The following is a 26,774-nucleotide window of genomic DNA, read 5'->3' on the forward strand; positions in this document are numbered from 1 at the left end:
TCCACACCACACCTTGCGCTGGCAGAGGGGCTTAGGGTACCTGGTCTCCACCCTCATTTCCTGGTCGGGAGCAGCACCGAGCGGGAAGAAGGGCCGGCGATTCGTTCCTGCTCTGCTGTCATCCGGCGTTGAAGGTCACATCCTGAGCCCGTGGGCACGGTTCCCGTGTCGTGTCCAGATGGCACGGTCACCGGAGGTGGCAAGGCGTATCCGACGGCCTCGGGCTGGCCCGATGGGTCAGGTCTCCGGAAGTCCGGTGCAGGTGGGAGCAACCACTTAGAGACACCGGTGGAGTCCTTGACCGGGAAGACATGCGTTTGCACACAGGCTGCGGGGAAACTATGCCCAGGAGGCTCTCTGGTCCCGCATCGCGGCTGAGGGTCCGGAAGAAGCCTCCTCAGACAGCCGGGGCGAGGTGCGCTCTGCGGCTCCCGGGGGGCCTGCCGAGTCTCTGGGCCCTGGCGAGGCAGGTGTCCCTCTGCGACAGGTGGCAGATGGAAGGAGAATCCCACCCTCCGGAAGCTTCCCTGAGGGGACCTTAGATCTTGCAGGGGTTTTGCGGACAGGCTAGAGCGGCTGTCCTCTCCCCCGCCCGAGTTGGCTTAGGATTCCTTAGCATTTGCTTGACTCCAAGGACGCCCTCCAGGCCCCTGCACACACCTGCTGGCTCAGGCAGCCCCTCCCGTGCCCTCCTAGGGTCTCCCCTCGCACACGCAGCCCGTGGGGAAGGGGGTCGGGGCCACGGCCGCACTGGGTCTTGCTTTTCCTGAAGGGAGCAACCGTCTGTGGGCACAGACTCACACACCCCGTTCACCAGACACGTTCTTCTGGAAGACGGCCGGAGGGCCTCCCTGGGCTCCACAGGTGTGATCTTGGGGGCTCGGGCTCCACTCCAAGCAGGTGGGGGATCCCTTGAACCCCCTGCAAGATTCTCCCTGGGGAGGAGCTGGAAACGCCACGCCCCTCACCCCCACTCGGCACACACTCCAGGCTTTTATCCTGCCCACGTGTCACAGAACGTGCTCCTTGGCGTGACGTGCCTACGGGCGTGACGTCCTGCCCACTAGCTGCCGGGGCTGGACCTGGATCTAGTGACCTCACCCGCAGCCTTGGAGATGTCACAGGACAACTTCGTTTCCTCACTGAGGTTTTAGCCTTTAGGGAGCACTTTCTTCAAGATGACCTTTCTTTCTTTTTTTTTTAAATTTTTTTAAATGTTTATTTTTGAGAGAGAGAGAGACAGAGCATGAGCGGGGGAGGGGCAGAGAGAGAGGGAGACGCAGAATCGGAAGCAGGCTCCAGGCTCCGAGCTGTCAGCCCAGAGCCCGACACGGGGCTCGAACTCATGGACCGCGAGATCGTGACCTGAGCCGAAGTCAGACGCTCAACCGACCGAGCCGCCCGGGCGCCCCTGGGGTTGTTCTTATATGAGCACCCCGTGTTTCCCCTTACAGTCCGGGGTGCGTGTATACCTCTGCGTGTTCATGTACATGTGGTGGCACGTGCACGGAGGCACACACACACGTGCACAAGCTGATATATGTGTGCACGCATGTGTGTGTGCTGGCACACGTGTACAGACGCGCGTGTGTGCTGGCACGTGTGTGCACACGTGCTCGTGCACACTCACTCACACTCCTCATTGTCTCCGGCGGCCAGCGGCCGACACCCACACACGGAGGCTCCCCCGCAGAGCCAGAGCAGAGCTGGGACGCGGGCCCGCAGAGCAGGCGGGGCTCATGGTCGAGCAGGGAGGGCCCAGGTGTCCCAGGTGTCCGTGAGACTCCAGGGGAGGAGCCCGTGGGCGCGTTCCACAGCCACCCGTCTTCGTCCGTGGCCGGTCATGTCCAACAGGACCGAGTGCACGGACAAAGCAGAACCGTGCGCGTAGGTGACGAGGGTCTGGCCGGACCCTGCCGTTCCAGAAGACCAAGCGGGACGGGTTTTGCCTCCTGGGAAGATAGCACCGTCCCACCCCAGGTCCCGCGCCTGTGTTTGTGTACGTGTGCACGGATGGGCGTGTGTACATGTGCGTGTGCACGGGCTGGTGCAGGGGTGCTCTGGGGACCAGTTTTTTAAAAACGAGTGTAGACGTGGGGCTTTGGGGAGAGCCCGAAATGTGAGCCTGGCCTCGGGTGGCCTGAGCGGAGCGTGGACGTGGACGTGGACGTGGCCCCACCCCCGCACAACAGAAAAGCACACCGCTGGGGGGCCGTTCCGGAGGACAGGGGACACCGTGATTCTTTCAGCTCAGTTTATTTCCACAAGACAGACACATGAGAACCTAGAATAGGTTCTAACAAGAGTCCGTTTCTTTATAAAGAAGAAAAATTGTTCCTTGGTTTTCTCCACAGAATGAATTTGTTCTTACAAAAAAATAATTTTTGATATATACATGCCTACATTGGAAAACCTTTTGTTCTCGATGGCTTTTGAGACCCCTTTTGAGGCAGAGGGTCACTTAGCACTTTATGCGCCCGCCGACTTTCTCCTTTGCCCTTGCCAGACGGTCACCCTCCTTTGCACTTCCCCCTTCCAAAGGCATCTTCTATGAAATGGAGAAGCTTGAAAAGTGCACCGAGCAGGACAGCCTCAGAGAGAGCGGCCCCTCAGGGGGTGGCGTGTGCGGGTGGCCGGCCCGCGGGGAGGTCCGCCGCTTCCCCCCGGGGCGACCCGGGCGAGAAGCAAAGGAACAGAAGGAGGCCGAGGTCGCGCTCATCTCTCCTGTGGAGGCTTCGTCCTTCTCTGGGACAGCAGCGATCTTAGTAAACACGCATGGCGCCTGCAGCATTTTATCTAGAAGGTACCATCACTCAGGCAGGTTCGCACATGCCCGTGTACAAAGTGATCTTTACGGAGCGCGGCAAACACAGCCAGCTGTTTGGGACACACGCTTTTAAGATCTAAGGAACCCCCCCAAGCCCCACCCCACCCCACCCCCACAGGCTCCTAGAGGCCAAAAATACCGCTCTCCTCAGCTACATACAGCTTGTGAGTAGCAAAACTTGTAAAAAATGAAGTGTACAAAAGGAAACATTCATATAGTACATTTGCACCCTGTATATAACGTATCACTCTTCGAAACTGGCCGAAAGTCAGGTGTGATAGGTCATCGGTGATGGAAGAAGAACCCTAGCGCCCGTCGCCTGCACGAGTCAATGGTTCGCATGGTTTTTCCCGACAGAGAGATTCCCGTCACAGTTACAGTGCTTATGGACGGTCTTTACGTTCAAGAAGCCAGTTGAATTTCCCGGCATCGAGGCAAGTCACGTCTGATTGTCACGGCGCACGATTCTGAGACAATAAATACAAGCAGAGCAGAGGTGCGTCTCCACTGAATCAAGTCGCTCTGGCTCAATTCAACCAGCCTAAGTCACTCAGTGCCTTTCAGTGCCTCGTTCACAGTGCGATTTCTGTCCCCTTTTGCAACAGAAAGAAACCAAAAGGTTTGTGAACAAAGAGACAAAAGGCTTAGAACCGTTGAGCAATCGTCTTTGAAAAGAATATTCGGCTGGTGGCGGGGCTGACCAGTGTCAACTCCTCCAGCCACCTCCTGGGTCCCCAAAAAGTGCTCTTGTCCCCTCACGTCCCCGAGCAGTTTGTGGGAACGTCACCGGTTTCACCAAACCGGACGGCGGCAAATGCCTGCGGTGACACTCGGCGCATGTGTGTCCATCCCCCAGCCAAGCGGAACGGAGCGTCACGTCCTCCGCCCCAGACCCGACCCTGTGTGTGTGTGTGCGCGTGTCCGGGCCCCAAGAGGCGAGGACGTGGAGCCCGGGGGGTGACGTCCGCGTGCACCCTGGTGGCCCCGGGTGCTCACGGAGGCTCGCTTTTCTTCAGGAGCTACCTCGCGAGAGAAAGGGGCGGCACATGGGCCAGGGACGTGCCGTGTCCAGAGGAAGCAGGTAGGCGTGCGGGGCCCTCCGTGTTGGCCCTAAGCCTGGTTACACCGCGGAAGGGTTAGAAGCCACATCACCCCGCTGAACACCGAGTGCCGCATGCCGGGGAAAGCATGCAGGTCTGGGTGCGAAATCTGAAGCGTGAGTTTACACACGAGGTTGAACGGTGCGGCTGAAAACCAGCAGGCTGGAAAGATCCTATTTGGCTGGTCCTAGAGGCGTCTCGGGCAGAGACAAAGCAACATGCAGAGAGTTACTTATCCGTCACCCCAGAGAGGACACAAATCGGTAGCCACGTGGGCCCGGACAGACGGGAGCCTCCCGAACCCCACGTGACTGAGCCCACTGCTGTTTCTTCAGATCGGCCTCAACGCTCGGGAACTACATGGGCGGAAGGAAGGGTTCCCGAGCCACGGTGCACGAGGAGGGGTCCCGGGGACGGACAGCTAGAGACCCAGCACGCGTCAGTGAGCATTCCTGCCCTGTTGACAATGGAGTGCTGCTCACGCCGTTTTCTGTTGCTCTTTAGCGGTCTGTGGATGCAGAGCTCGTGTCTACGAGAGGCTGTGCTTCCTGAGGGCGGGCTGGAGGGGACACAGGAAGGACGCGGCCACCAGGCCCAGTACGGCCGGTGCCACTTCTTCCTTCGGATTAATCGCAAACGAGGACGGGCTCTCTTTCTGACCCGCGAAGCCCTTCCCCAGGGCCTCCTCGCCTGCATGCAGTGGGGACCGTCACTGACGCCACCAGAGTCCCCGGGTGCTGCTAGCTGCCACAGAGTCACCAGGAAGTGCCACAGGCACCTTAGAAGCCCCTGGAACTCGGGGGGGGGGGGGGTGGCGGGCAAAGAATCTGTGGTCCTCTCCCCAGCTGGACACGGGGTGGGGGGGGCGCCCACAACCCAAACTCCACTCGCCGGGCGGGGCGAACCAGACGCGGCACCTGGTGCCTGAGAGGCAAGCCGCTCGCGGTCCCCAGGCTTGGAGCTCAGCCCGTGGGGTGCTCGCGGGGGGCCTCCCGCCGCGCCTCCGGCGAGGGGGGGCGAGGGCTCCGGAGGCGCACGGAGCGGCAAGCTGGCCCGGCAGAGGGGGTCTGCCCACATCGCCCACGCTCCCCGGCCCACCGCCCCGCGCGGAGGGCGCCAGAGTCCGGGCCCTGAGCCACCCCCCGCCGCGGCCGCTGGCACCGTCCAAACACGTGGCCTCCACGTGGACGTGACGTCAGCCACCAACGATGTTGAGTTGTGGGCGTGAAGGAAAAGAAAAGAAGAAAAGCACTATTCTGCGATTTATTAATTTTGAAAATTAAAGGAGCCCCCTCTCCCTCTCCTTCTAAAGCGGACGTAAAGCAAAATCCATCCCCCTCCAAAAAGAAACAAAAAACAGAAAAACAAAAAACAACCCCCCCCAAACGTCCATGGTGAGGTTTGCTTGCTCTCAAGGTCTGGGCACCAAATGCACGGGCTCATCTGTGTTAGATCAGAAGGGAATCACCGAGACTTAAGACCTACGCCCGCCCTCAGCCTCCATCGTACCCGGACCCCGCACGGCCCCTCCAGTGGCTCCGGGAGGAGGGTGCCCGGTACGTAGTCATTTCAGGGGGAGAGAACTTCTCTGGCCAAGGAGAACCATGAATTACAAGGTACAAGACCTAAACCTGGGCCTTCTAGGGACCGCATGCACACAGGAGTGCCCTCCCACCGTTCTCAAGATGCTTTAGGTGTTAGTGAGTTAGCACAGGACACAAACACGGAAGCCGGGAGCAGCATGCCACAGGAGAGCAGACTAACCCGAGGTGGCCCCCCCTGCAGCGGGGGGAGGGCGGGGTGCTCTCACACAGAACCCAGCAGCGTCCTCGTCCTAGAGACCGCGTGCTGTCCCCAGAGAGCCTCCCAGAATACACACTTAGGGCTGATGCAGAGGCACTTGTCCAATTTAGTCTATATTTTCTCCATGCCTCTTTCCTCCACCTTTTCTCCTAGAAAATCCAACCTGCCTCTATTCGGCACGCTGGCTCCAGTGCACCAGGGCTAACACCCGTTACTTTTCCTTCCTTTGCTAAAAAGAGGGGAAAAAAAAAAAAAGGCGAGGGGGGTGTGACTTGAAAACAGCACGCGGGAGGTTTAAGAAAGAAGTCTGATGCAAGCGGGTGGACAGCGGGATGCTTGAGCTGAGCCTGGGGAGAGGCCTGCTGGGGAGCCCCACGTCCAGGGCTGCAGCGAAGTCGGGACCCTGGCAGACACCCCCCAGCAGGGGGAGCTGAGGTGGGGCAGTGCTCCCAGGCTCCCAGGTGAAGCCTGCGCAAGGAGGTGCCCAGCCCCGCCCCGGGCACCCAGGCACCTGCTCGGGGAAGGGAGGGGGGGCCACCACCTCTACTTCTGAGGGAGACGAGAGCCATGAACAGACCAACAGTAAAAATAAAACCTCTAGGAGCCGACGAGCTCCCAGGGAACAGTCTCCAACCGCCTCCAGAAGAGAGGAGGTCTGGTGGGGACGTTCTTTGAAACCAACATCCAAGAGGCCCGTGGGCTGCAGGGCAGCTGTCCCCGGGGCTGGCAGCAGGGGTGCGGCCCAGTAGAGGGGCTGAGGACTGAGCAGGGAAAAAGAGGGACAGAGGTCTCAGGGGGCGGATCACTTTAGAAACGGATGTAAAGTGCTTCCACACAGGCTCAGGGAGGAGCCAGGCAGCCGGGGTGGGGCGTCCCCACCGCCAGCTCAGGGGCACCTGCCCGGCCACCTGGCGCTCGGCCCGCCCTGGTCACCCGAGAACACCCATGTGTGAAGACAGGACGGGCAGGTGCTTTGTGGGCCTGGGGGCTGACATGTCCTCGTTCCCGGGAGGGCCGGGGAGGGTTTGCTGGGGTCAGGGGAGGAGGTGGGGGGGGGGGCAGGGGGAGTTCCCAAAATAACTGGTAAAAACCAAAAATGGATCTAAGTTTAAGAAGAGAAAGCGGCCGAAGGCTCCCTCTGGCAGGCAGAATTCTCGCGAGGTCGCGGTGGGGTGGGACCCGGCCCCCCGCAGCGGTGGGCCCGCATGCACGGCGCCCTCGGAGCCTGGCTCGTGGGACCCTGGGACCCCGCCCGGGGTGCCGCTGGCGTCTTCGTCCGCAGGCCTTCCGACGGCTTTGCTCTTGGCTCAAGGTTTATTGGTTGAGATTAGTCACCAGTTAATAAGAAAAATAGTTTCTAAGTGTCTTTTCCTCCGATCTGGGTGTGTGGTTCTGTTTTTGAGTTAACTGGACACCACCGTCGGGTTACGTGTGTGCAACCACAGCCAGGAATCACTCCTTTTTCTTAAATTCTTGGTTTCCGTAGCTAGAGCCTTTTTCTATTTCAGTTACTCCTATTAGCCGGCGGACTCCAAAGGAAGCTTTGAAATAGGAAAGAGGCAAGGTCAGACCGATGGCTTGGCCGTCCCACGAGGGAACTCGCTACTGGGCAGGGTCCCGAGGGGATGGCAGGCCAGCCCTCTCCCCTCCCCCGGCCCCTCCCACTGCCGTGCTCAGCCCGTCTGGGGGGGAGTGATGGCCTCCGCTCCTCCAGCGACAGGAGGTGGGTGGGGGCCTGGTGGGGGCTGCACTGCCCTGTGAGGTGCCCAGGGACAGACTGGGTGCCCGTCCCTCCGACAAGAATACCTGGGGAGTCCTGAGCGCCCGTGATTCTGTTCGGGACAGTAATGACCATGTCCTCAGAGACCCTCAGACCATCAAGCTCCCCCAAGCCCCCCCAAGCCCGAACGCAGAGTAGCTCAGGGACTCCCCACAGGCGTCTGCCCAGTTCAGCACGGGATGCCACGAGAGCACGTGGCCCCGGGACCGGGCCGTGGTCTCCACGACCCTGTGGCTTAGCGGACAGAGCCCGCTCTCTGAGGCCAAAAGGGCTCCAGGCGCACCCAGCTCCCTGCGGAGCTCTGCGGCTGGCGCTCAGAAGATCCCCGACCCTGAGCTGTGCTGTCATTCGCGTGCGTTACCTGCCCCCACAAACCCCAGGAACGTCAGGATCAGGAGGGGGGAACCGCTCGCAAAGACGCCGAAGACACAGCTGAAAAGAGGAGACAGCAGGACCGTGGCCCAGAAGAGGAAATTCAGAAGCGTCCACGGCCTTCTGGCAGGTTTGAACTGCTCTCCTGGAAACACGCCCTCCTGGTTATACATCTCCTGCAACGCGTCCTGAAAGAGTCAACGACAGTGGCCGCTGTACTGACCGGTACTGACCACGGAAACGACTCAGCCTAAAACAGTTCCGCGTAAAGAAAGCGGCGAGCCGTGAGTGCGCGGCAGATGCGGGACGGTGTGTCCTTTGCGGAGCCCCTCGGCTGCTTGTGTCAAAGCTCAAAGCCAGCCAGGCACAGGCAGTCACCTCCGCCTTGACCTCATCGCCTCCTGCTACCTTCTGAAGGCGGGGCGGGTGGGGCACGGCCTGGACCTGCCTGGAGCCCAGTCGTGCACCTGCCACAACGCATCCCCCTGCCCCCAGGTCTCCCAGGGGAGGGGCTCCTCCCGTCAGGGGCATCCTTTCCTGCAGGCACCTGTCTGCTTCCTGGGGAGGGGGCGTGGCTCCTCTCGGGGCTGCTGGTCCCGCCCACTGCCCTGTCTAACCGGGAGGGCTCAGGCCCACCCCCTGTCGACACCCACCCTGGAGTGGTGGCAGGATCCTGCTTGCAGGGGTGGGGGAGGGGGAGGGAGGCGGCCAAGCCGGCCCGCTGTCCTGAGGGTGGACCTGTACAAAAGCCCGGTGCTCGCGGCCCCCCGCGGCACGTACACACCCGCTCCTCGCACCGTTCTGAACGGGGCCCCCCGGCGGGAAGCGTGCGCCAGTGTGCACATGCACTCGGCGTGTGGCCCTGGCCCGCATTTCAGGGGGAACGGCACTCACCCACGGCACACGGGAGCATTCAGACTCGGTCCCATTGGGTCTGTCTCACTGAGACGAAATGCTGGGCCCGACCCGCCGAGGCGGCCTCTTGGAGCTGGCTCTCGGAGCTCGTGCCCTCTCCTCCCGACCCTCCCCTGCCCCGCCTGCTCCCTTCCTCGCAAACCTCTGCTCAACATGCTGGCGCTGGCCAGGATCCCAACCGCCAACGCCTGCAGACCCCTGACCTCATCCCCCCGAAGCCTGGCGGCGGAGGGGCCCCGGGGCCACGGGCCCAGAGCGCACATTCTAGGAGGGCTCGAGTGGCCAGGAGGCAGGAGCGCTGGCCTCAGGGTACCGCTTCCTGACCGTGCAGCAGGCGCGCAGACAGTGTGAGGGCAGGAGGCCGGGAGGCCCAGGGACGGCTCCGCCTGGCACCCGCAGCCCCGTCTCCACATCTGCAGAATGGGGAAGCCGCGGGGCACGACCTCTGTACTCCGCTGGTGAGAGCGTGGTCCGTTCCTAGGTTATGACCGGAGGTAGCCGTGTAGGGTGTCAACGTCTCTCAGAGGCTGTTTGTGGCATCGGGATCCAAGTGCTGAGTCTGGTCGCTCAGGGGGCCAGCCAGACCCTCTACTCACACGACCCGGGGGGGCAAGGGGCCTCTCACGCTCAGCGTGAACTGGGCGTCTCCTCGAAGCACAGCTTAGAAACCTTCCGCAAAGTGAGTAGGCTACGCCAACGGTGACAGCACGAGTCCGTGTCTCCAAGAAACACGCAGCACAGAGCGGGACACGACCTGACTGTCCGCAGAGAGGACAACAGGCCGTCACCCGTGGCGCAATGCCAGAAGAGGGCATTTAAGCGGAGTGAACTGGGGTGCCCGGCTGGCCTGATCATTGGAGCGGGACTCCTGATCTTGGGGTCGTGAGTTCGAGCCCCACGTCGGGGGTGGAATTTATTAAATTAAAAAAAATTTTTTTTAAAGATCTTCTAAAAGAAAAGGAGTGAATTAAATCTGCGTACGTCAACGCTGACAGACATAAAAACGATGGTGACCGGAGAAAGAAAAAACAGACAGCACACGGTATGCGGTCCTTGCTGTAAAATACATGTGACAGGAAGGACAGCCGAGCCTACCGTATTAGTATATGTCTCGATACTCGAGACAAACATGGCAGGTAATATAAAAATACCCCAAAAAGTCGCGGATGTCAAAACTCGTCGCTTGGTGCATTTGCACCAGGTGATCTGGGGAGGTACACCTGGGAGCCGGAGATGAGGCCCCCGCTCCGTCCCCTCCGGGGCCACCATGCTCCCCCCACACCGATCACACACACGCTCAACGGGCACGCGTGCGAGACGCGCTGGCAGCCTCCCGTGAGGGGCGTCATACGTCCCCCACACACCGTGGCCGGCTATCTCCGTACACCACATCCCCAAGGTGTAGCCGTGTTGATGGTCCGCAGTTCATTCACGTGGATGGAATCGCAGCGAACGGAAGCGGACACACGGGGTCCCTATTTCCCAGTAACGCCCCACCAGGTCATGGCTCATCTCGCGCTGCGCAATTGCCGTTGCTCACAAATGTCTGTGGCAAGAGTTTCAAACTCTTTGATGCGGACCTAGATTCAGGGACGCATTCCCCGCTTCCAGCTGGTGAGTGCCAGGTCTGCCTTTCCACCGACCCGAGACACACACGCCGTTCGGATTCTGCACGTAGGCTGCGTTTCTCTTCGGGAGAGAGCTGTGTTCTTGGAAATGCCGCGTTCCGTCTAAGTTTTCAAATGTACGGGCATTAAGTGAGAGATGCTGCTCTCACCATTGTCCTCTGCTCTCTGGTCAGCTCACCTTTCTGTCTCTACTGATGCAATTACGCTTCTAACTGGTCGGTCTTGCCCGGGGATTTCTAGATCATTAATATTTTCACAGGAAAAGCATGCGGTACAGCTGACTCACTCCTGTGGCTTTGCTTTCCATCACAATGATGTATGCTGTTTTTATTATTTTCTTTGTTCTATTTTGTGTGTGCTCTCTGTTTTTCTACGTGTATTCACCTATAATGTATGCACCTGCCAGAGCATTGTGTGCGGTTACTGTGAGGACAAAACGTGCGTAAGACATTCAGAAGAGGTTGTGATACATAGTAAGACGTGTGTCTAATGTCCACGTGACGGCCATTCCCTCCCGGGGAATCGGTCTTTTCTCTCTGGTTGTTCTAAGAGCTCCTGGTTGTCTTTGGTGTTCTGCAATTTCAGTGATAATTGGGGAGTGGATATCTTTTCACTTACCCTGTTCCAGACTTGTGGCTCTTGAACCTGACGAGTGCTAGAAGCTTGACGGCGGTCTTCTGACCCCTGCTCCTCACCACTCCTGTCTCTTACCCACCAGCAGTTCTTTTCTGGACCTCTCACTTTGCCCTCCGTGTTTTCTGTACTTCCTTTTATGTTTGCACTCCCTCCTGCTACCTGCCCAGGAATTTCTTCTCCATCTTCCACTTCACTAATTGTGTCTTCAGCTGTATCAAATCTGCTGTTCAATCTATTAATTAAGATTTTACTGTCGGGGCGCCTGGGTGGCGCAGTCGGTTAAGCGTCCGACTTCAGCCAGGTCACGATCTTGCGGTCCGTAAGTTCGAGCCCCACGTCGGGCTCTGGGCTGATGGCTCAGAGCCTGGAGCCTGTTTCCGATTCTGTGTCTCCCTCTCTCTCTGCCCCTCCCCCGTTCATGCTCTGTCTCTCTCTGTCCCAAAAATAAATAAACGTTGAAACAAACAAAAAAAGATTTTACTGTCAACAGCTAGATTTTTCCTGCCTATAAATTCGACTCGGTTTTTCTGCAGATCCTTCCCTTTTCTTTTCAGTTCTTTCTTTGTGCCCCATCGCTTCAGACGCACTGATCTTAGTCTCTGACAGTTCCATTGGCTGCAGTTTTTGGAGAGTTTACCTCTTCGGTTCTTTGTGCGCCCTGCCCACGTGGTCTGGTTATGAGCTCCTCCCCGACAGAATTTTCCCCGTGGAGATCGTGAGCAGCTGAGGTTTGGAGAACGTCCCTCCGGTCCTGCATGGGCTTCTCTCAGGAACTCTAGTGATTTGCCTAGAACCACTTGAGTTGATATTTTGGTTCTATTCTCCTTGAGCTGTGTTGCTAGCATAGCCGTTCGAGGGCAGACCTGTGGTTACGTGTTATCAGGGAGCCCTTGTTCAGACCAAGAGGAGAAGGGGGAGCGTCAGAGCCATTTCCCTGCGCTGGAAAGTAGGTTTCTTTCAGTTCACCGTGCGAGGGAAAACTCTCGGAGGGTCCTGAGGCCTGGATCTCAGGATCTCAGGGACCTGGCGTGAGATCAAACCCTGATCTTCTGTTCCGGGTAGGCGCTAAAAATCAAGACTCCAGGTTAAGGGGACTCGCAAAACCCGCTGCTGGAGCGTGGCATTCCCGGGTCACAGGCTCGCCACCTGCTTTTCAGCTCAACCTCCTTTTTTGACCCTTAGAGATTTCCCAGATTTTCTTAAGAGCTCGTCAGTGCCTTTAAAAGGGTACTTGTTGAATGCAGAAAGGACTTTCTCATTCTCTAAGCCTCCCACGATGCTGAAGATGAAGATCTAACGTCCTGCCCACGTACGGAAACCAAGCTGGCAGGGCGTTCAGGGCAGGGCGTGCTACCGGGGAATGGAGAGGGAAGGACCGGGGTGGGTGGCATAAGGATAATGTCCTCATGTCACCTGTGGCGTGCACACGTGCGCGCGCGCGCGCACACACACACACACGCCATATATATGTATATGTGGAGGCTACAGATCTATACCTTCTTTTACACGAAAAAGGAAACAAACGTGACAGAACGTTAACCAGCCATGGTTGTAGAAGCACTGTGTTATCCTTTACGCTCGTCTCCAGCGTGTTGATTTCTCACAAGAAAATGGAAAGAATAAAGAAGGCAGAAGTGTTCGAGGACTGCAGACGCCCCGCCCCCGTCTCCGGAAGGTCCCACCTGCCCTGCGAGCCGCCCCTTCGAGACCTCTTCACCAGCCCCCGGGGAGGAAAGCTGAGTTACCTTCTCCTGGTACAGTTTGTGGAGCCACTGAGCTGCTTCCTTTTCATCCAGCGGGATCTCTTCCAGAGGGAATCTCCTGTTTTGTTAAGATCGAGAGCAAAGTGGCTCACTGTTGGATGGCATCGCACAGGAAAGGGGACATAATCGTGGCACAGCTCGGTTATTCTCTGCCCCCTCCCCCCGCCTTTTCTGGTCACGCCTCACTCTCAATTCCTAAAAAGACACAAATGTCGAGGGCGTCCCCCCGGGCACAGAGGAGCGCCTGGGGCCCTGCGGGACCGCGGGGGCCCCGGAGGGAGGGCCGGGAGACCATTCACCTTTGAGGCAAAGCCAGCGACTCTCACGAGGGGTTCTCCTGAGCAGATCGTGCCCCGTTCCCACTGTGGAGGGCGGGCATTTGTGGGCTGCAGCAGGAGTTTGGGTCTTAATGGTTCGTTCTTTGGAAATAGTCAGAACTGAGAGTGTCTTCCACTAGGCCAAGAAAACTATGTATTTCACAAACGAAAGCTACGTGCTCCAAATACGAAAAGCGATATTCAGGACTTCAATCTTCACTCACAGACAGCTGACTCCAGTGAAGACACGAACTTATTTACGAAAGTGATCAGCAGCCGCATTACCGGCCCCGGAGCCCGGGTGTCCAGGGGGGAGGGGAACCGGGGGGCAAGGACGGGGACCGCGGCAGCCGCGGCACCTGAGATCGCCAGCAGGGGGCGCCGGGGCCCACCCAGCAGGCCAGAGTAAGGGCGGCCCTGGGAGAATCTCTGTGGCTGAAGGCATCCTAACCCTGTCTCTAAGAAAATGGAGAACTTTGCTTCTGCGGATTAGACCTCCCGATCTTACCCTTATTTGAAAGGAAAACGGCAAAGTTTTATAAGCACATGTGCTGTCAGACATGGGAGTGACGCAAGGGCCACATGACACGCAGCCTCTGGGGGGCTCTGTGGACCCCCAAAGTTCTTGGGAACTGGTGGGCCACAGGTGAGGACACGAAGTTCAGAAGGGGGCTGTCTACAGAGGGATGGCTGCTAAGGGCTTCAAACTCACTCGACTGCCCTCCCTGGCTGTACATCCACATCCCAGAGTGGATGCCGCAGCCACGTTCTATCACAAGGCGGCCACGTGCAGTATGAAACGTACAAAATAAGGACTCAAGGGGCGCCTGGGTGGCTCAGTCGGTCGAGCGTCCGACTTCAGCCAGGTCACGATCTCACAGTCCGTGGGTTCGAGCCCCGCGTCGGGCTCTGGGCTGACGGCTCAGAGCCTGGAGCCTGTTTCCGATTCTGTGTCTCCCTCTCTCTCTGCCCCTCCCCCGTTCATGCTCTGTCTCTCTCTGTCTCAAAAATAAATAAACGTTAAAAAAAAATTTAAAATAAGGACTCAAAATGGTGCCAAAAATAAAGATAAAGACTGGCACCTATCTCCTGGCGTCGACTCAAGCCTCTTCAAGGCTTCTGCCCCAAGGGCCAGCACAGACACCGGGAGCTCGGGCCACCACCACCAAATGCCCCTGACCTTGTCCCCAGGGCAACTTCACCGGGACAGGAGGTGGGGTCAAAGGGGAAAGCCCCCTCGGGCCAGGAGAACTTTGGCTGGATTATAAGCATGTTTTACACTCGTCAAAATCCTGCTTTTATTCAAAATACCCCAATGGCAAGTATCACAAAACAGGAAGTTGAAGCCTTTAGAAGCTCTAAGCACATATCCATTACGAAATTAGGTAACATATAACTCCATGCCTTCTGCAATAAAGGGCACGACGAACAGAGGAAGGAACGGGTCTCCTCCTGCTGGTGGGGGGCAGGGGGCACTGTCCACTCGGAGAGGCAACCGGTGCGGCGGCCGTGGGCACCGGCCTGGGGCTGGGCCGCAGAGTTCCCCCAGCTCCTTCACCCGCCAGCTTGGACCCCGGTGGCCGAGGCGCACCCCTGACTCCCCGGGGACCGGCTAGTGAGGGAGGACACAGAGCCCGCCACTGTTGTCACTGCCCCGGACCACGGCATGTGTTCTGGTCAGAATCACGGCCAGGGTCAGGTCAGCCCCAGATCAGCCACGCAGTCCCTGGTGGTTCTAGAGGCCTAAGGGCAAGGATCCCGGGCTCTCTCCCCACCCCAGGATGCAACGAGGCCTTACACCTACTTCGAGCCGGTCTGCTGCAAACTTCAGAAGGAAAAAACCTCCCGACTTACTCTTCACATTCACAAACTTATTCCTGGTGGGGAGACTAGGTGTTGTCATTTCAAACATGTACCTGCTCATGTTCTCCACACTCACCGGAGGCGGGCCTCTGACAAGGGCCAGCGTGACCGGCTAGACACCCAGCCGGTGCTGGCGGGTGTCAGACACAGGAGCTAACGGCTCCACGGGACCCGCCCACAAGCCAGGGAAGGTCCTGCCCTCCCGGGCATTTGAAGGGACGGAGGGACGGACAAGTCTCCCCAGGGATATTCGGACAGAAAGCGGAGCAGGAGGGCGCGCATGGAATCACGCTCGAGCTGGCCTCACAGTCCCCACTAAGAGCATCGGCCCCTTGAGCTCGGACAGCTCACCCTTCTGTCGAGAGCAAGGCTGGCCACTGTCCAAGCTGAACCTCACTCAGCCCCTTTTAAAAAGAAGGGGTTGCTGCTCCCCCTGAGCTTCCAGAACATTCTGCCTTTACCCCCGCACCCACCCCTCCACCCTGCAGGAGGGGTGCTTGTGTCTGTCCCCACATCTGCAGTCCTGGGGAGAAGGCTGCCTCCACTGGGCGCAGGGAGGGCCCAGTGCCAGGGGCTGTGGAGGTGGGTGGGGGGCGGGGGGTGGCTGCCACTGGCGGGGACCCTCCCAGCTCACCTCACACACATGTCTGCCTCGTACTTCTTCCCGTAGAGGATCCCCAGCAAAGACGGGTTCTTGTTTCCGCGGAAATTCAGCGTGACGTCATACACGGCTGCGACTGTAGGGAGAGGTGGGGGTGAGCCCTGGGCCAGGGCCGCAGCGCACCCGCACCTGCCCCTGCGCCCGCATCACTCCGCCCCCACATCCCTCAGCGCCCACCCCTGCACCACAGCATCGTGCCCACGCCGCACGGCACGCGCGCGCAGCTCAGCACCCGCACAGCCCCGAACCCGCCCCGCACAGTCCTGCGCCCCGCCGCAGGCTCACCTTCCTGCCACGTGGGGACGCGGGTCGAGTGCAGTTAGTTACTGACCGTCCGTGTCCAAATTTACTGTCTGGCTGCCTCCTACACGCTCTGCTCTTTGTCCCCTCTCTTTGATCTTGCCTCCGTTGGGATTAATCAGGAACACATACGGTTCCCCTCGTAAGGTTTCCGCTTACACGCTTTCTCATCGCTTTGCTGATTCCCCACTAACTAGCGTCCCATCGTGTCAGAAAGGACACGACAGCCTCACACACGTTAACCCCACCCACTTGCCTCTGCCTGTATCTCACATGTCATTTGCGTGGCTCGGGGCAGGTCACTCTCCCGTCCTGCTGCTCGCAGAGCCCAGGGCAGGTGGCGGCCGCTTACCTGTCCCCCGGAGGCACTGGACCGCCGTGGTGAAGCCCTTGGTTCGAGGCAGCAGGTGGTACTTGAGGGCGGGCAGCCCCTTGGAGGCGGCCACCTCCATGCTGACGCGGTGCTTCTTCTCCGTGAAGCGCGTGCCCTCGCAGTACAGGAGGAACTAGGACACGAGGGGGAGCGGGGACGGAGGTTACCCCGGCGACGGGCCCCGGGGAACGTTCCCACCCACAAGGCGCGCGTCACCGAATCTGTCAAACGGACGGAACACTCCGGTGACCAGCACGTGGCATCGCTGAAAACGCCGTTCTGTTCAGGGCTGCGATCCACGCTCCAGCCACACAAAGTCCCTCACCCGACGGCTAACGGCATTTCACTCGTTCTCAAAGAATGCAGAACGCGGCTTCCCGGAAGCAGGAAGGTGTCCCTGCGGCCTTCCGCCCCCCTGAGCGGAAAACAGGCCTTCATCCCTTTGCCTTAACGTGAGGGTCAGGGATGCTGAGAGGGAAGCCGCTTCTCAAAGAACTACTCTGCCAGAGACCGGAAAGAAAGATTAGAAAGAGAAACGCCGTTCGGGCGCCTGGGGGCCCAGTTGGTCAAGCGTCTGACTCTCGTTCTCAGCTTGGGTCATGATCTCACGGCTCCGGAATTTCCGGCCCCACGTCGGGCTCTGTGCGGACAGTGCAAGAGCCTACGTGGGATTCTCTCTCTCTCTTTCTCTGTGCCCTTCCCCTGCTCACACGTGTGCTTTCTCTCTCTGCCCCGCTCAGAGTACACGCGCACTCACACAGGTACGCACGGGTGCTCTCTCTCTCAAAAACAAACAAACTTAAAAATAAAAAGAAAGACACCATCTTCAAACCGACTGATATCTGTAATTTCAGATGGCCATCCCATCAAACCCAGGTGCCCGAAGGGTGGATGTTGTGAACAGCAGGGTAGATCTTCTTGGGGCCGAGGTACAAATGTATCCCCCAGAACCACGGGGTCCCTGGGGTTTGCTCCGCAACCTGGCTCCCCCTGCCCCGAAGCTGCTTCCCGCAGAGAAGTCTCCTGAGGGGCCCTCAGGGCAGCTCTGGTCCCACAGCCCCGCTGGGGACGCAGGAAGGGGCTCCCGTCTGGGCTGCAGCGGGTGGAGGAGGCGGCCCTGGAGGGACGCCCCGGCCTGCAAGTTCAGGTGCAGGAGAGCCCGTGGGCTGACAGCGGCTGGCTCAGGCCCAGGCCGCGGGGGTTCTGGGCACGGGCGGCCGACGGGCACTCACCCACATGTACTCGGGGTAGTCCGCCAAGCGCTCCAGCCCCCGGATGACGGTGTCCCGGTCTTCCTCCCACCTCCGCTTGCAGAACACGATCTCCAGGAAGTACCACGTCCAGCCGATGAGGGGGACGTACAGCAGCTCCCTCTTCGCCAGGACTTTGGAACTCTGGGGGCGGGGGGGGGGGGGCAGGTGAGGAGGGTCAGAATCCGCTCAGGCGCCCCGGACCGGCTGGGTGTCTGGGGACTTCGCCGTCAGGGAGGAGGCCGGGCTCAGAGCCCGGCCGCCGGTTTCAGCGTGACCCCAAGCACGCAGGCGCGCTGTCCCACAGGCGAGGAGGCTGGGGCGCAGGCCTGGCGGAGGGAGGGCGCCCGCCGTGGCCGCCGGGCCTGGGGCTGCCTGAGGGAGACCCGGGGCCGCCAGGCACAGTGGCTTTCTCTGCATCGTGCTCCTCGGCCTACCTCACGGGGCCTTTACCTGACACAGCTCAGCGGGCAGGGACTCTGGGTAAGCCTTCCCCAGAGGAAATGTCAGAAACCTGAGTTCAAGACAAGCCCCGGGGAGCTGTGGGTGCCTGGACCTCAGACCCTGGGAGCAGAGGGACCAAGGGACATCCTTTCCTGGGAAGGAAAACCCAGACACCAGGGACCCCCACGTGGCTCACCCCCAGCACCTCCCCGGACCCCCCACCACTCACCCCAGCACCTCCCCAGACCACCCATGCCTCACCCCCAGCACCTCCCCGGACCCCCATCCCTCACCCCCAGCACCTACCGAGACCCCCCACCCCTCACCCCAGTACCTCCCCGGACCCCCCCCCCCCACCCCTCACCGCCAGCACCTCCCCGGACCCCCCTCCCTCACCCCCAGCACCTCCCTGGGACCCCTGTGTGGCTCACCCCCAGCACGCCAAACCGCTCGCACATGGTCCACCCACAGAGGAAGTCGATTTCGAAGTTGTGGTTGAGGATGACGACCACGTGCTCCTTGCCGAAACGGTCCACCGTGGCCTGGTCAGTGAAGAGCGTGCACTCCGTGCAGGACCACCACTCCAGAAGCATGACCAACTCTGCGGACACACGGGAGCGGCGTGAGCGGGTAGGGGGCTGCGCTCGGACCCGGGCCCCCACTGTGGGCGGGCACAGGCCGAGCCTGTGCTCCAGGGGGCGTTTACAGAATGTCCATCCAGAGCGGGATTTCCTGCTGGAAATGAGGCTTGACGCTTTATGTTTCATAAGTTAGATTTTCCAAAATTATAATTACCTTTTCTAAACAAAAGTCAGGTAGGGGCGCCTGCGTGGCTCAGTCGGCTAAGCGTCTGACTTCGGCTCAGGTCACGATCTCACGGTCTGTGAGTTCGAGCCCCACATCGGGCTGTGTGCTGACAGCTCAGAGCCTGGAGCCTGCTTCCGATTCCGTGTCTCCCTCTCTCTCTGCCCCTCCCCTGCTCACGCTCTGTCTCTCTCTCTCTCTTTCGGAAATTAGCAAACATTAAAAAAATTTAAACGTAAGTCAGGTAGAAGACAAACCAGAAAGCGGAAGTAGAGGGAACCAGTAATTTCAGAGGAATGTCTTCGTGTCCAGTTGTGATTCTCACACGTGATGTGATTTGAGGAACTGTCACACTGCAGCCGCCGACTGGGAGGGGAGTGGGGTGGGCGCACGCACAGTCAGCTGCGGGACTGCTGTGGTCAGCAGGGTGGCTGTGCTGAGCCACTGCCAGCCAGCGTGGGCCCACCGACCGGGCCAGGCGTCCCCAAAAAGGTGACCTCACAGACCAGGAAGCCCGACTTGCGGGCTCAGGGTCTCCACGGGGCAGCCCCGTTCTTTCTCGGTACCAGCCCATCCGTCTTCTGAGGGGACCGTCCCTTGAGGATGGAGGGCAGGGCCTGGAGACTGGGCTCCAAGCCTGACTTCCCAGGCCTCAGTGTCCCCATTTACAGACAGGAGAAAACAGTAGCTTCCTCACAGGGGCCTCTGGAGGACTCAACGGGCTACAGCTTGTGACGTTGACACCCAAGAAGCAGGGAACCGAGGCTGGTTTCTCCTTCTGATGGGCGTCCCCATCAGCCCGGCCTAACGTGGGGGCTTCAAAAGTTCTGCCCCCGGCACGCTCCCGATCGTGCAGCCTCTGGGGTCTCACCTTCCTCCGTGATGGGAGCTGGATGAGAAGTATGCCCCTCGGATGATACCTGAACTCACCAGCCGAAGTCCCTGCCACCCAAGGCGGGGTCCACAGAAGAGGCCACCTGTCAGAGGCTGACTCAGCACCCGTGAACCCGCCAGTCGTGGCCACGTTTATCCCACATTAGACTGCACTGGAGAAAGGCAGGGGCGTGGAACGACAAAGGATCCGAACACACACTTCTCCAAAGGTTATTCACAAGTGGCCAACGAGCACACAAGGAGACGCTCAGAATCGTCAGTCATCAGGAAAACGCACACCCGGGCCACAGTGAGACATCCCTTCCCGCTCATCAGGACGGCCACGGTCACACACAGACGGGGGCAAGTGTAGGCGAGGGCAGGAGACACTGGAGCCCCACACGGCGCCGGTGGGGACGCAAAAACGGTGCGGGTGCCGGGGTTGGAACAGTACTGGGCGCGATCTCGGAACAGACAGGTGGGAAGGCCCGACGACCCCACCCGGGGGATCTGCCCGGGGGACACGAACGCAGATGTCCACGCAAAAGCCTGTGAACGCACGCCCACAGCCGCATTGTTCGTGACAGCCAGAAGGCAGAAACAACGCGAGCGCCCAGACTGCTGGACGGATGGGACACGATGTCTGTCCGCACCAGGTAATGTCATCCAGCTGCACCGTGGACGGGTCTTGACAACATCGTGCTCAGTGTGAGTCTGTCTTCAAGGACCACCTGCTGCAGGAATGTCCAGAATGGGCAAATCCATGGACAGAAAGTAGCGTACTGACCGCAGCGACGAGGGGAGTGGCCGTTGGTGGGTCGGGGTTCCTTTCTGGGCTGAACCCCAAAACCGCTGGCCAGTATACTTTAAGTGGGTGAATTTTATCTCAGTAAAGCTGTTGACAAGAAAAGGAAAGAAAGAAGGGAGGCCACAAGGCCACTTGTGCATCTGGAAGCACATCCCCTGTGGACCAGGCTCCCCTGGCCCCCCCACCCCCGGAGAGCCGCACCCCACAGACACCCACACCAGGTGACGAGCCTTGCTCCTGCCCCTCCCTCTCCGGCCGATTGTCATTTAGCCGATGGCAGCAGTCCGGCAGGGCCTGGGCAAAGTTCCAGGTGCACGCTGGTCCACGAGAGACCGTGGATGAGACCGTGGCTCCGAAAGCGATCGGCTAGGGCACCAGGAAGCGGTTTCCTATTACTCTAGTAAGAAGACTTGGGGTCTGTCCTCTTAACAGACCTTCGGCGCACAAGCCAGCATCGTTACGCGTGGGCACGGTGCTGGTGGCCACGGACCTCTCGGACCTTCTCACCTCGCACGACAAGAGTCTACGCCCCTGTGCGCCTGTAGGGTTTGCCGACCTTGGGTCCCTCATATGAGCGGAGCTGGGTGGTGCTTCTTCTGTGACCGGCTTATTTCACTCAGCACGAGGTCCGGCACTTGCCTGCGTGTGGTCACACGTGGCAGGAGTTCCTCCTCTGTTTTCCACTGTACGTGGACCACATTTGCCCCATCCGCTTATCCATCGATGGACACTGAAGGTGTCCCACTGTCGACTCCCGTGGACGACGCCGCTGGGAGCGCGGGCAGACTCGGCAACGCTTCCTCATCATCAGCTTGAGAGGGGCCACTGATGCCTCGACCTCCAGACTCAGAAACGCCAAGGGCAGCGAGGGCAGTGCGTCAGCTGTGGGGTCCGCCACGCGGTCAACGTCCTGCGAATGCCGGCTTTCCCGGCCATCGCTGCGTTTCACAGAGGCATCCGGAACAGAGCGAGACAGTGCTCATCTAAGACTGACGCAAGACACGGAATTTCCTAAGAAGGATCTTTTTCAAGGCCGTGTCTTCACTTAGGCTTGACAACACGTGCCTCGCTCACGCTGGCACTTATAACGATGTCTACACACCCCTTGTGGCCACGACCGCTTCCCAGGACGGGCCTGGACAGCACACCGTTGGAAACCACGGCGCGGGCTCAGAACAGCCACCGGCCCTTCGTGCTGGCCGGTGACAGTGGTGAGGACACTGAGGCCCGGCCCGGCCGCACTCTGCAGGCAGGCAGAGGACGACCACGTCCCGCCACGCGTTGGATCTCAAGGCGGCCACAAATGCAGGCGCGCTGCATCAGAACGGAGGGACGCGAGCACATCACCGCCGCACGTAAGGCTTCTCCGGGTCCCCACGACCGCCGAGGGGAAGCACAGGGCAGCAGCCCGGATGCACAGAAGAGCCCTGTGGGGGGCGGCTGGGCACGTGGCACCCGCGTTTGCGCGCAAGGACACGGGTGGTGTCCCACAAGCAGATGTGCGCTGGCGGGCAGGCTTCCCCCTCCTAACGCAGCCCCTCGCCGTGGCCAGCACTGGGGACCTCCGCCTTTCTGATGGAGGGAGAGGTCTGACCCGGGAGTGACCAGACGGATGGACACCGGCTGCCCCCTGTCGCTGTCCTGGAGATCGGCCCTTTCAGAGGGTCGCCTGATGGAAGGCCGCTCTTTCCTGCCAGCCGTCGGTGGGCGGAGGGTCCCTGCCTGTGGTCCCGGCCGAGCTGGGGAGCATCTGGAATTAGCAGTTCTGCTGGTTGGCTCCTGAGCCCTCACTAATCTTTTTGCGATTCCCTCCGTTCAGGTACATGCTTGCCCTGCCACGGCGAGCGAGCGTTCCCTGCTTACCCCAGCCCCGCAAGGAACATCGCTGCGCGCGTGCTCCCTGCATCAGCTTCTGCTGTGGGGCCGGCGGTTTTCTCCTTTGCAGCCGGGAAGCTTCAGTCTCGGCCGGGTCGGCCCGAAACAGGCCATGCGTCTCCACGCGTGTGCCCCTAAGCTCTGTGGCCAGACGACAGTCATGCTGGGAACGCGGAGGTCAGCGGGAGGGCGCCAGGCCTGACGGGGCGGGGACAGGACCACACATCCAGTTGAACAGAAGGCAGGTTCGGGGGCACTGAGATTCCAGGGCTCACCGTGCGCCCCCGGAACGTAGGGGAGCCTCCCACGCGGCCCTAACATGAGGAGGACTTGCCCCTGTATTTCAGGGTAACGTGGAGAACACCCCCAAATTCAGCAGGTGCCCTGGGGGCTCCCATGGCCTGGCACTCAGCAGCAGAAGGCCGGGCTGCTGGGGGGGGGAGGGGGGGCGGGGGTGAGGGGCCCCACCCAGCCCGCTTCACCCCTCCAGCACGTTTTCTCCTCTCCACGCTTTCCGCTACTTTGTTTTGCAAAAAAGGATTTGTCGTTGCTTGTTTAATCCACCTTGTTCTAATAGTTCTGAGGTTGGTCTGATGTCTGTTTCCCACCCTGCCCTCCCTTAGCCAAGTCCAATGGTGACATGGCCGCTCTCTTCCTGGCAAATATGAGAATGGAGGGCTGGTGGGGGTGGGGGACCGGAACACTGCGCCCCCCCCCCCCATCCCCACCCGGACCCCTGTTTCAGCCTCACAAACCGGGCATCACTATGTAATAGGATCGTTCAGAGGTACCTGCTTGCCGTCTTCTCTGACTTCCTTCTTTCTTGCAGCTCAGCCCCTGTCGTGCTGTCAGCTTTATTCTCACCAGAGAGAGTGTTCAGGTGCTTGTCCGTGGGCTGTGAGGGCTGCCACTGTGCATTGGCCTCTGGCTGTTCCTGACTTGTGCAGGCAGCTGGGCCAGGGTGGTGAGGCTCCCTCGGGGTCAAAGCCTCCCAGCCCCTGACTCGACCCCGCTGGGCCGAGACCAGGCCCATCTGTCCAGCCGGCAGGTGCCCGGCTTTCCTGTCTGGGTATTTGTACAGCCTGCCCTTTGTCTCCGTGGGCTGTGACTTCCCTGGGGCAGGTCCACGTGTGGATTCTGTTTATTTCCCTGCTGGGCACGCGCTGTCCCCCTAGAGCCACAGAACCACGTCTCCGTCCATCCGGGGGCGTCCTCGGCCATCACCGCCCCCGGTGCTGCCTCCCCGTGTCCCCCCACAGACCTGCGCGTCCCCCCTTCCTTCTCGTCGCTCCCGTGTCACACCTCCCTGGCGGGGCTCCGCCGCACGTGTGCGCCCCGCGTGCCCGTTCCCTCGTGAGCAGGGTCCAACGTGACGGAACACGCGTCTTCTAAGCGTTCACTTTAAAAACTACAATTACGGTTTTTATTTATAGAAGTTCTATTTGATTCTTTGTCACACCTGGCGCTGTCAGTCTTTTGTTCTCCTCGGACCGTGAATTCCCATCTTATCTGTCTTGACAGATTCCTCAGGTCTAACTCGGAGATACTGATCCCAAGAGGTGCCGCGAACCTGCTCCCCGCCGGCCACGGCTCCGGGTCCTGGTTTAGACCCAGCGTCCCCCCTCCCTGCAGCGGGCCCAGCTGGGGCCCCTGGAAGGCAACCTCGGGGTTCAGTGAGCACCCCGCTTTCTGCTGGGTGGATGGGGCGGGGCTGAGAGGTTCCCTTACTTCCTGTGAACCCAGCCGGCTTTCTCCTGGACTGAGCTCCTCGGGATCCTGCTGGAGGCGGAGTCTACAATTTTGTTTTTATCGATTAGCATTTGCCCTTTGGGTGTGTGCTCACATCACGTCATACGTTCATCAACAACTCATTGTATTTTTCACGTCAGAGGAATTCTGGTTCTCCCCCACCCCACCCCCACACACAAATCGTGTCCCATCCAGAAAAGAAACCAAACCCTGGGCACTGAAGCTGTTACGTGTGTAAGGCAAGAGAAAGCCACAGGCTGGTGTGCTGGCCTTGGCAGAGGCAGCGGGAGGTCACGGCCTCCTCGACGGGGCTCCCTTCTCTGCCCCGGAACCGGGGGGCGAATGGAGACCCACCATTCCCCACACGGCAGGCACACGGTGGCTATTACTCTCTCTTTAGTGGAAAAGAAACATGGTCTTACGCGAAAAAATGGAAACGGTACAAAGTCAGACGTGTAATAAACGTAAACCATAAAAAAAAAAAAGGCAAAATAAACAGCAAATAAGTAAAACAAAAAAGGATAAAAGTAGAAGGCCCTCCTCCCTGCACTCCCTGACACTCAGTCTCCCGTTGACCCCTTGAGACCCTCTGGGCACGAACGGCCGTGTAGACGTGCACCCACCTCATACACACGGTGTTCAAAACAACCAGCATGCCGCGTACTTTGTGGGAGACCTTCCCTTTGCGCTTAAAAGTGTGTCTTAAGCAGCGCCAGGGTGGCTCGGTCGGTCGAACGTCCGACTCTTAGTGTCGGCTCAGGTCACGATCTCACAGTTCATGAGTTCGAGCCCCGCGGTGACGGTGTGGAGCCGGCTTGGGATTCTGTCTCTCTCTCCCCGCCTACCCCTCCCCTTGCGCATGCTTGCGCTGTCTCTCTCTCTCTCAAAATAAATGAGTAGACTTTAGGGAAAAAGGACGTTGAAGATGGTTCTCTATCAAGTCGAGAGACGGTCCCCGGTCGGTAACGGCTGTGCCAGGCGGACTCACCCTAGCCGGCCTCCACTCATGGGCACTGCGGCTGCCGCCACTTTTATGCTAATATAGAAATGACAAGACGAGAATGTCTGTACGTGTGTACTTCGGCAGATATCTCCTTATTTTGTGGATTAATCGTCAGAAGTTGCCGCTGTTCGAGCTGTGGACGCCCGCTGGCGAGCTGCCCTCCTGACACGTGCCTGGTTCCCCCCCACCCCAGGCCCCCGTGTGGCGTTCACCTCTGTCAACGGTGGGCTTTATCGTCGAGGTCTGAACACGCACACGTGCATACAGGCCTCAGACACACATGTCCACACGCGTCCAGGACGCAGGCAGGAGCCCTTCTCTTCCACAGAGAGATGCTCAGATAGGTACCAGAGGACAGGCCACGCGAGGGTTGCCTCACGACGCTCTGGTGACGGGCTGGCGGAGCACACGGGAGCCGACGCCGGCCCGTGTGCTGGCAGGGACGGGGTTGGGGGGTGCTGAGCTGAGTTGCATTTGTTCTCAAATATCTAAAACCCCACGTTAAACCTCAGGAAACTGGTCTCTGCGGGTCCGAGCGGTCAAGTGCGGCAACGTCACCTGGGTCAGCCAGACCAAGAGTCTGCGGGGGAGGGGAGCGTCTTTCTACTCGTGTCCTGGCCAGGAGCCAGCCCTGAGCACCTTGGAGCACCCCCCCCCCAGCCCCCAATTCCCAGCCCAGGGGTCGCCAGCCAGGCCCCCGCCTCCCGGTCACGTCATCGGAAGCCTTCGCCACCCCCGGGGGCCCCTGCCCGTTACGGAGCAGCGTGTGTGGGGTTCATCCGGCAGAAAGAACCCCCCCCCACCGTCACCCCCCCCCCCCCCCACCGTGCGGCGCAGGCCACACTCACGGCTCCACAGGGAGTAGGCGAGGCGGCAGTTCAGCCGGCGGTACAGCTGCTTGCTCAGGGGCCAGAGGACCAGCGTGCACAGCTGGACGGAGTTGATGAGCAGCCCGCTCACCACGAACACGAACCCGATGAGGAGGTGCACCGCGAACTGCGTCTTCAGGTAGGCGAGCGGGCCCATGGTCGCCGCTCAGTAGCGAGTGCAGGGTCCTTCAGCGAGAACGGCCGTCCTGCAAAGGACAGGGGGCAGCGGTCAGGAGGGTGCGGGGGCCCTGGCGGCCGCAGTCCCCGGGGACGGATCCGCGGTGCTCACGGCACGGCCCCGACCTGGGGCCCGACCCCCAGCAGCTCACGGGGGCCGCACCCCGCGACCCCACCCCGCACCCGACAGGCCCACACGCGGACACCCCCGGGCACACAAGAGAGGCAGAAAAGACTGGAACCAATGTCCCCGAGCATTACCAGTGATTCCCTCTAGGAAACGGCATGACAGAGAGTTTTTATTTTAGACTTTTTACCACGCATTTACCGTCGTCCAACTGCACACGAACTCTCCAGGAAAACAGATTCACGATACCGTAACTAATGCCTCCTAATTCCCAAACAGTGGTGTACTTTTTAAGCTAAAAGCCTTTGTTTTGGCTCTAACACAAAGGCGGTGACTCACCCAGGAACCTGACCAGTTTTTGTCCCCTTTTCACATGCATTTCTTATTTTCAACGGAGAAGACAGAAGCTCACATTTCTTGGTTGAACTTGTCCCGTGAGCTGCCCCGTGACCCCCTT

General features: G+C 59.8%; 1 protein-coding gene across 6 annotated transcripts in view; it reads right to left on the bottom strand.

Moving 5' to 3' along the window:
- Window positions 1–5,176: 5,176 nt before the first annotated feature.
- The window catches only part of AGPAT3 (1-acylglycerol-3-phosphate O-acyltransferase 3), an 81,226-nt gene continuing 59,628 nt past the window's right edge, over window positions 5,177–26,774 (bottom strand). For 4 of the 6 annotated variants that reach the window (XM_047846953.1, XM_047846955.1, XM_047846956.1 and 1 more), the window contains 8 exons: window positions 25,993–26,219; window positions 18,464–18,633; window positions 17,571–17,732; window positions 16,318–16,471; window positions 15,639–15,741; window positions 12,807–12,882; window positions 7,872–8,070; window positions 5,177–7,271 (listed from right to left, as the gene is read on the bottom strand). In XM_047846953.1, the coding sequence (XP_047702909.1) occupies window positions 7,183–7,271; window positions 7,872–8,070; window positions 12,807–12,882; window positions 15,639–15,741; window positions 16,318–16,471; window positions 17,571–17,732; window positions 18,464–18,633; window positions 25,993–26,170 (1,131 nt within the window). In that variant the 5' untranslated portion in view covers window positions 26,171–26,219 and the 3' untranslated portion in view covers window positions 5,177–7,182. Of the gene's footprint in view, window positions 7,272–7,871; window positions 8,071–12,806; window positions 12,883–15,638; window positions 15,742–16,317; window positions 16,472–17,570; window positions 17,733–18,463; window positions 18,634–25,492; window positions 25,725–25,992; window positions 26,220–26,656; window positions 26,677–26,774 lie in introns of those variants that run through there. The other 2 variants (XM_047846957.1, XM_047846958.1) reach the window with 2 other exon arrangements.

The sequence above is a fragment of the Prionailurus viverrinus genome, unplaced genomic scaffold (assembly GCF_022837055.1).
Source record: "Prionailurus viverrinus isolate Anna unplaced genomic scaffold, UM_Priviv_1.0 scaffold_42, whole genome shotgun sequence".
NCBI classification, from domain to species: domain Eukaryota; kingdom Metazoa; phylum Chordata; class Mammalia; order Carnivora; family Felidae; genus Prionailurus; species Prionailurus viverrinus.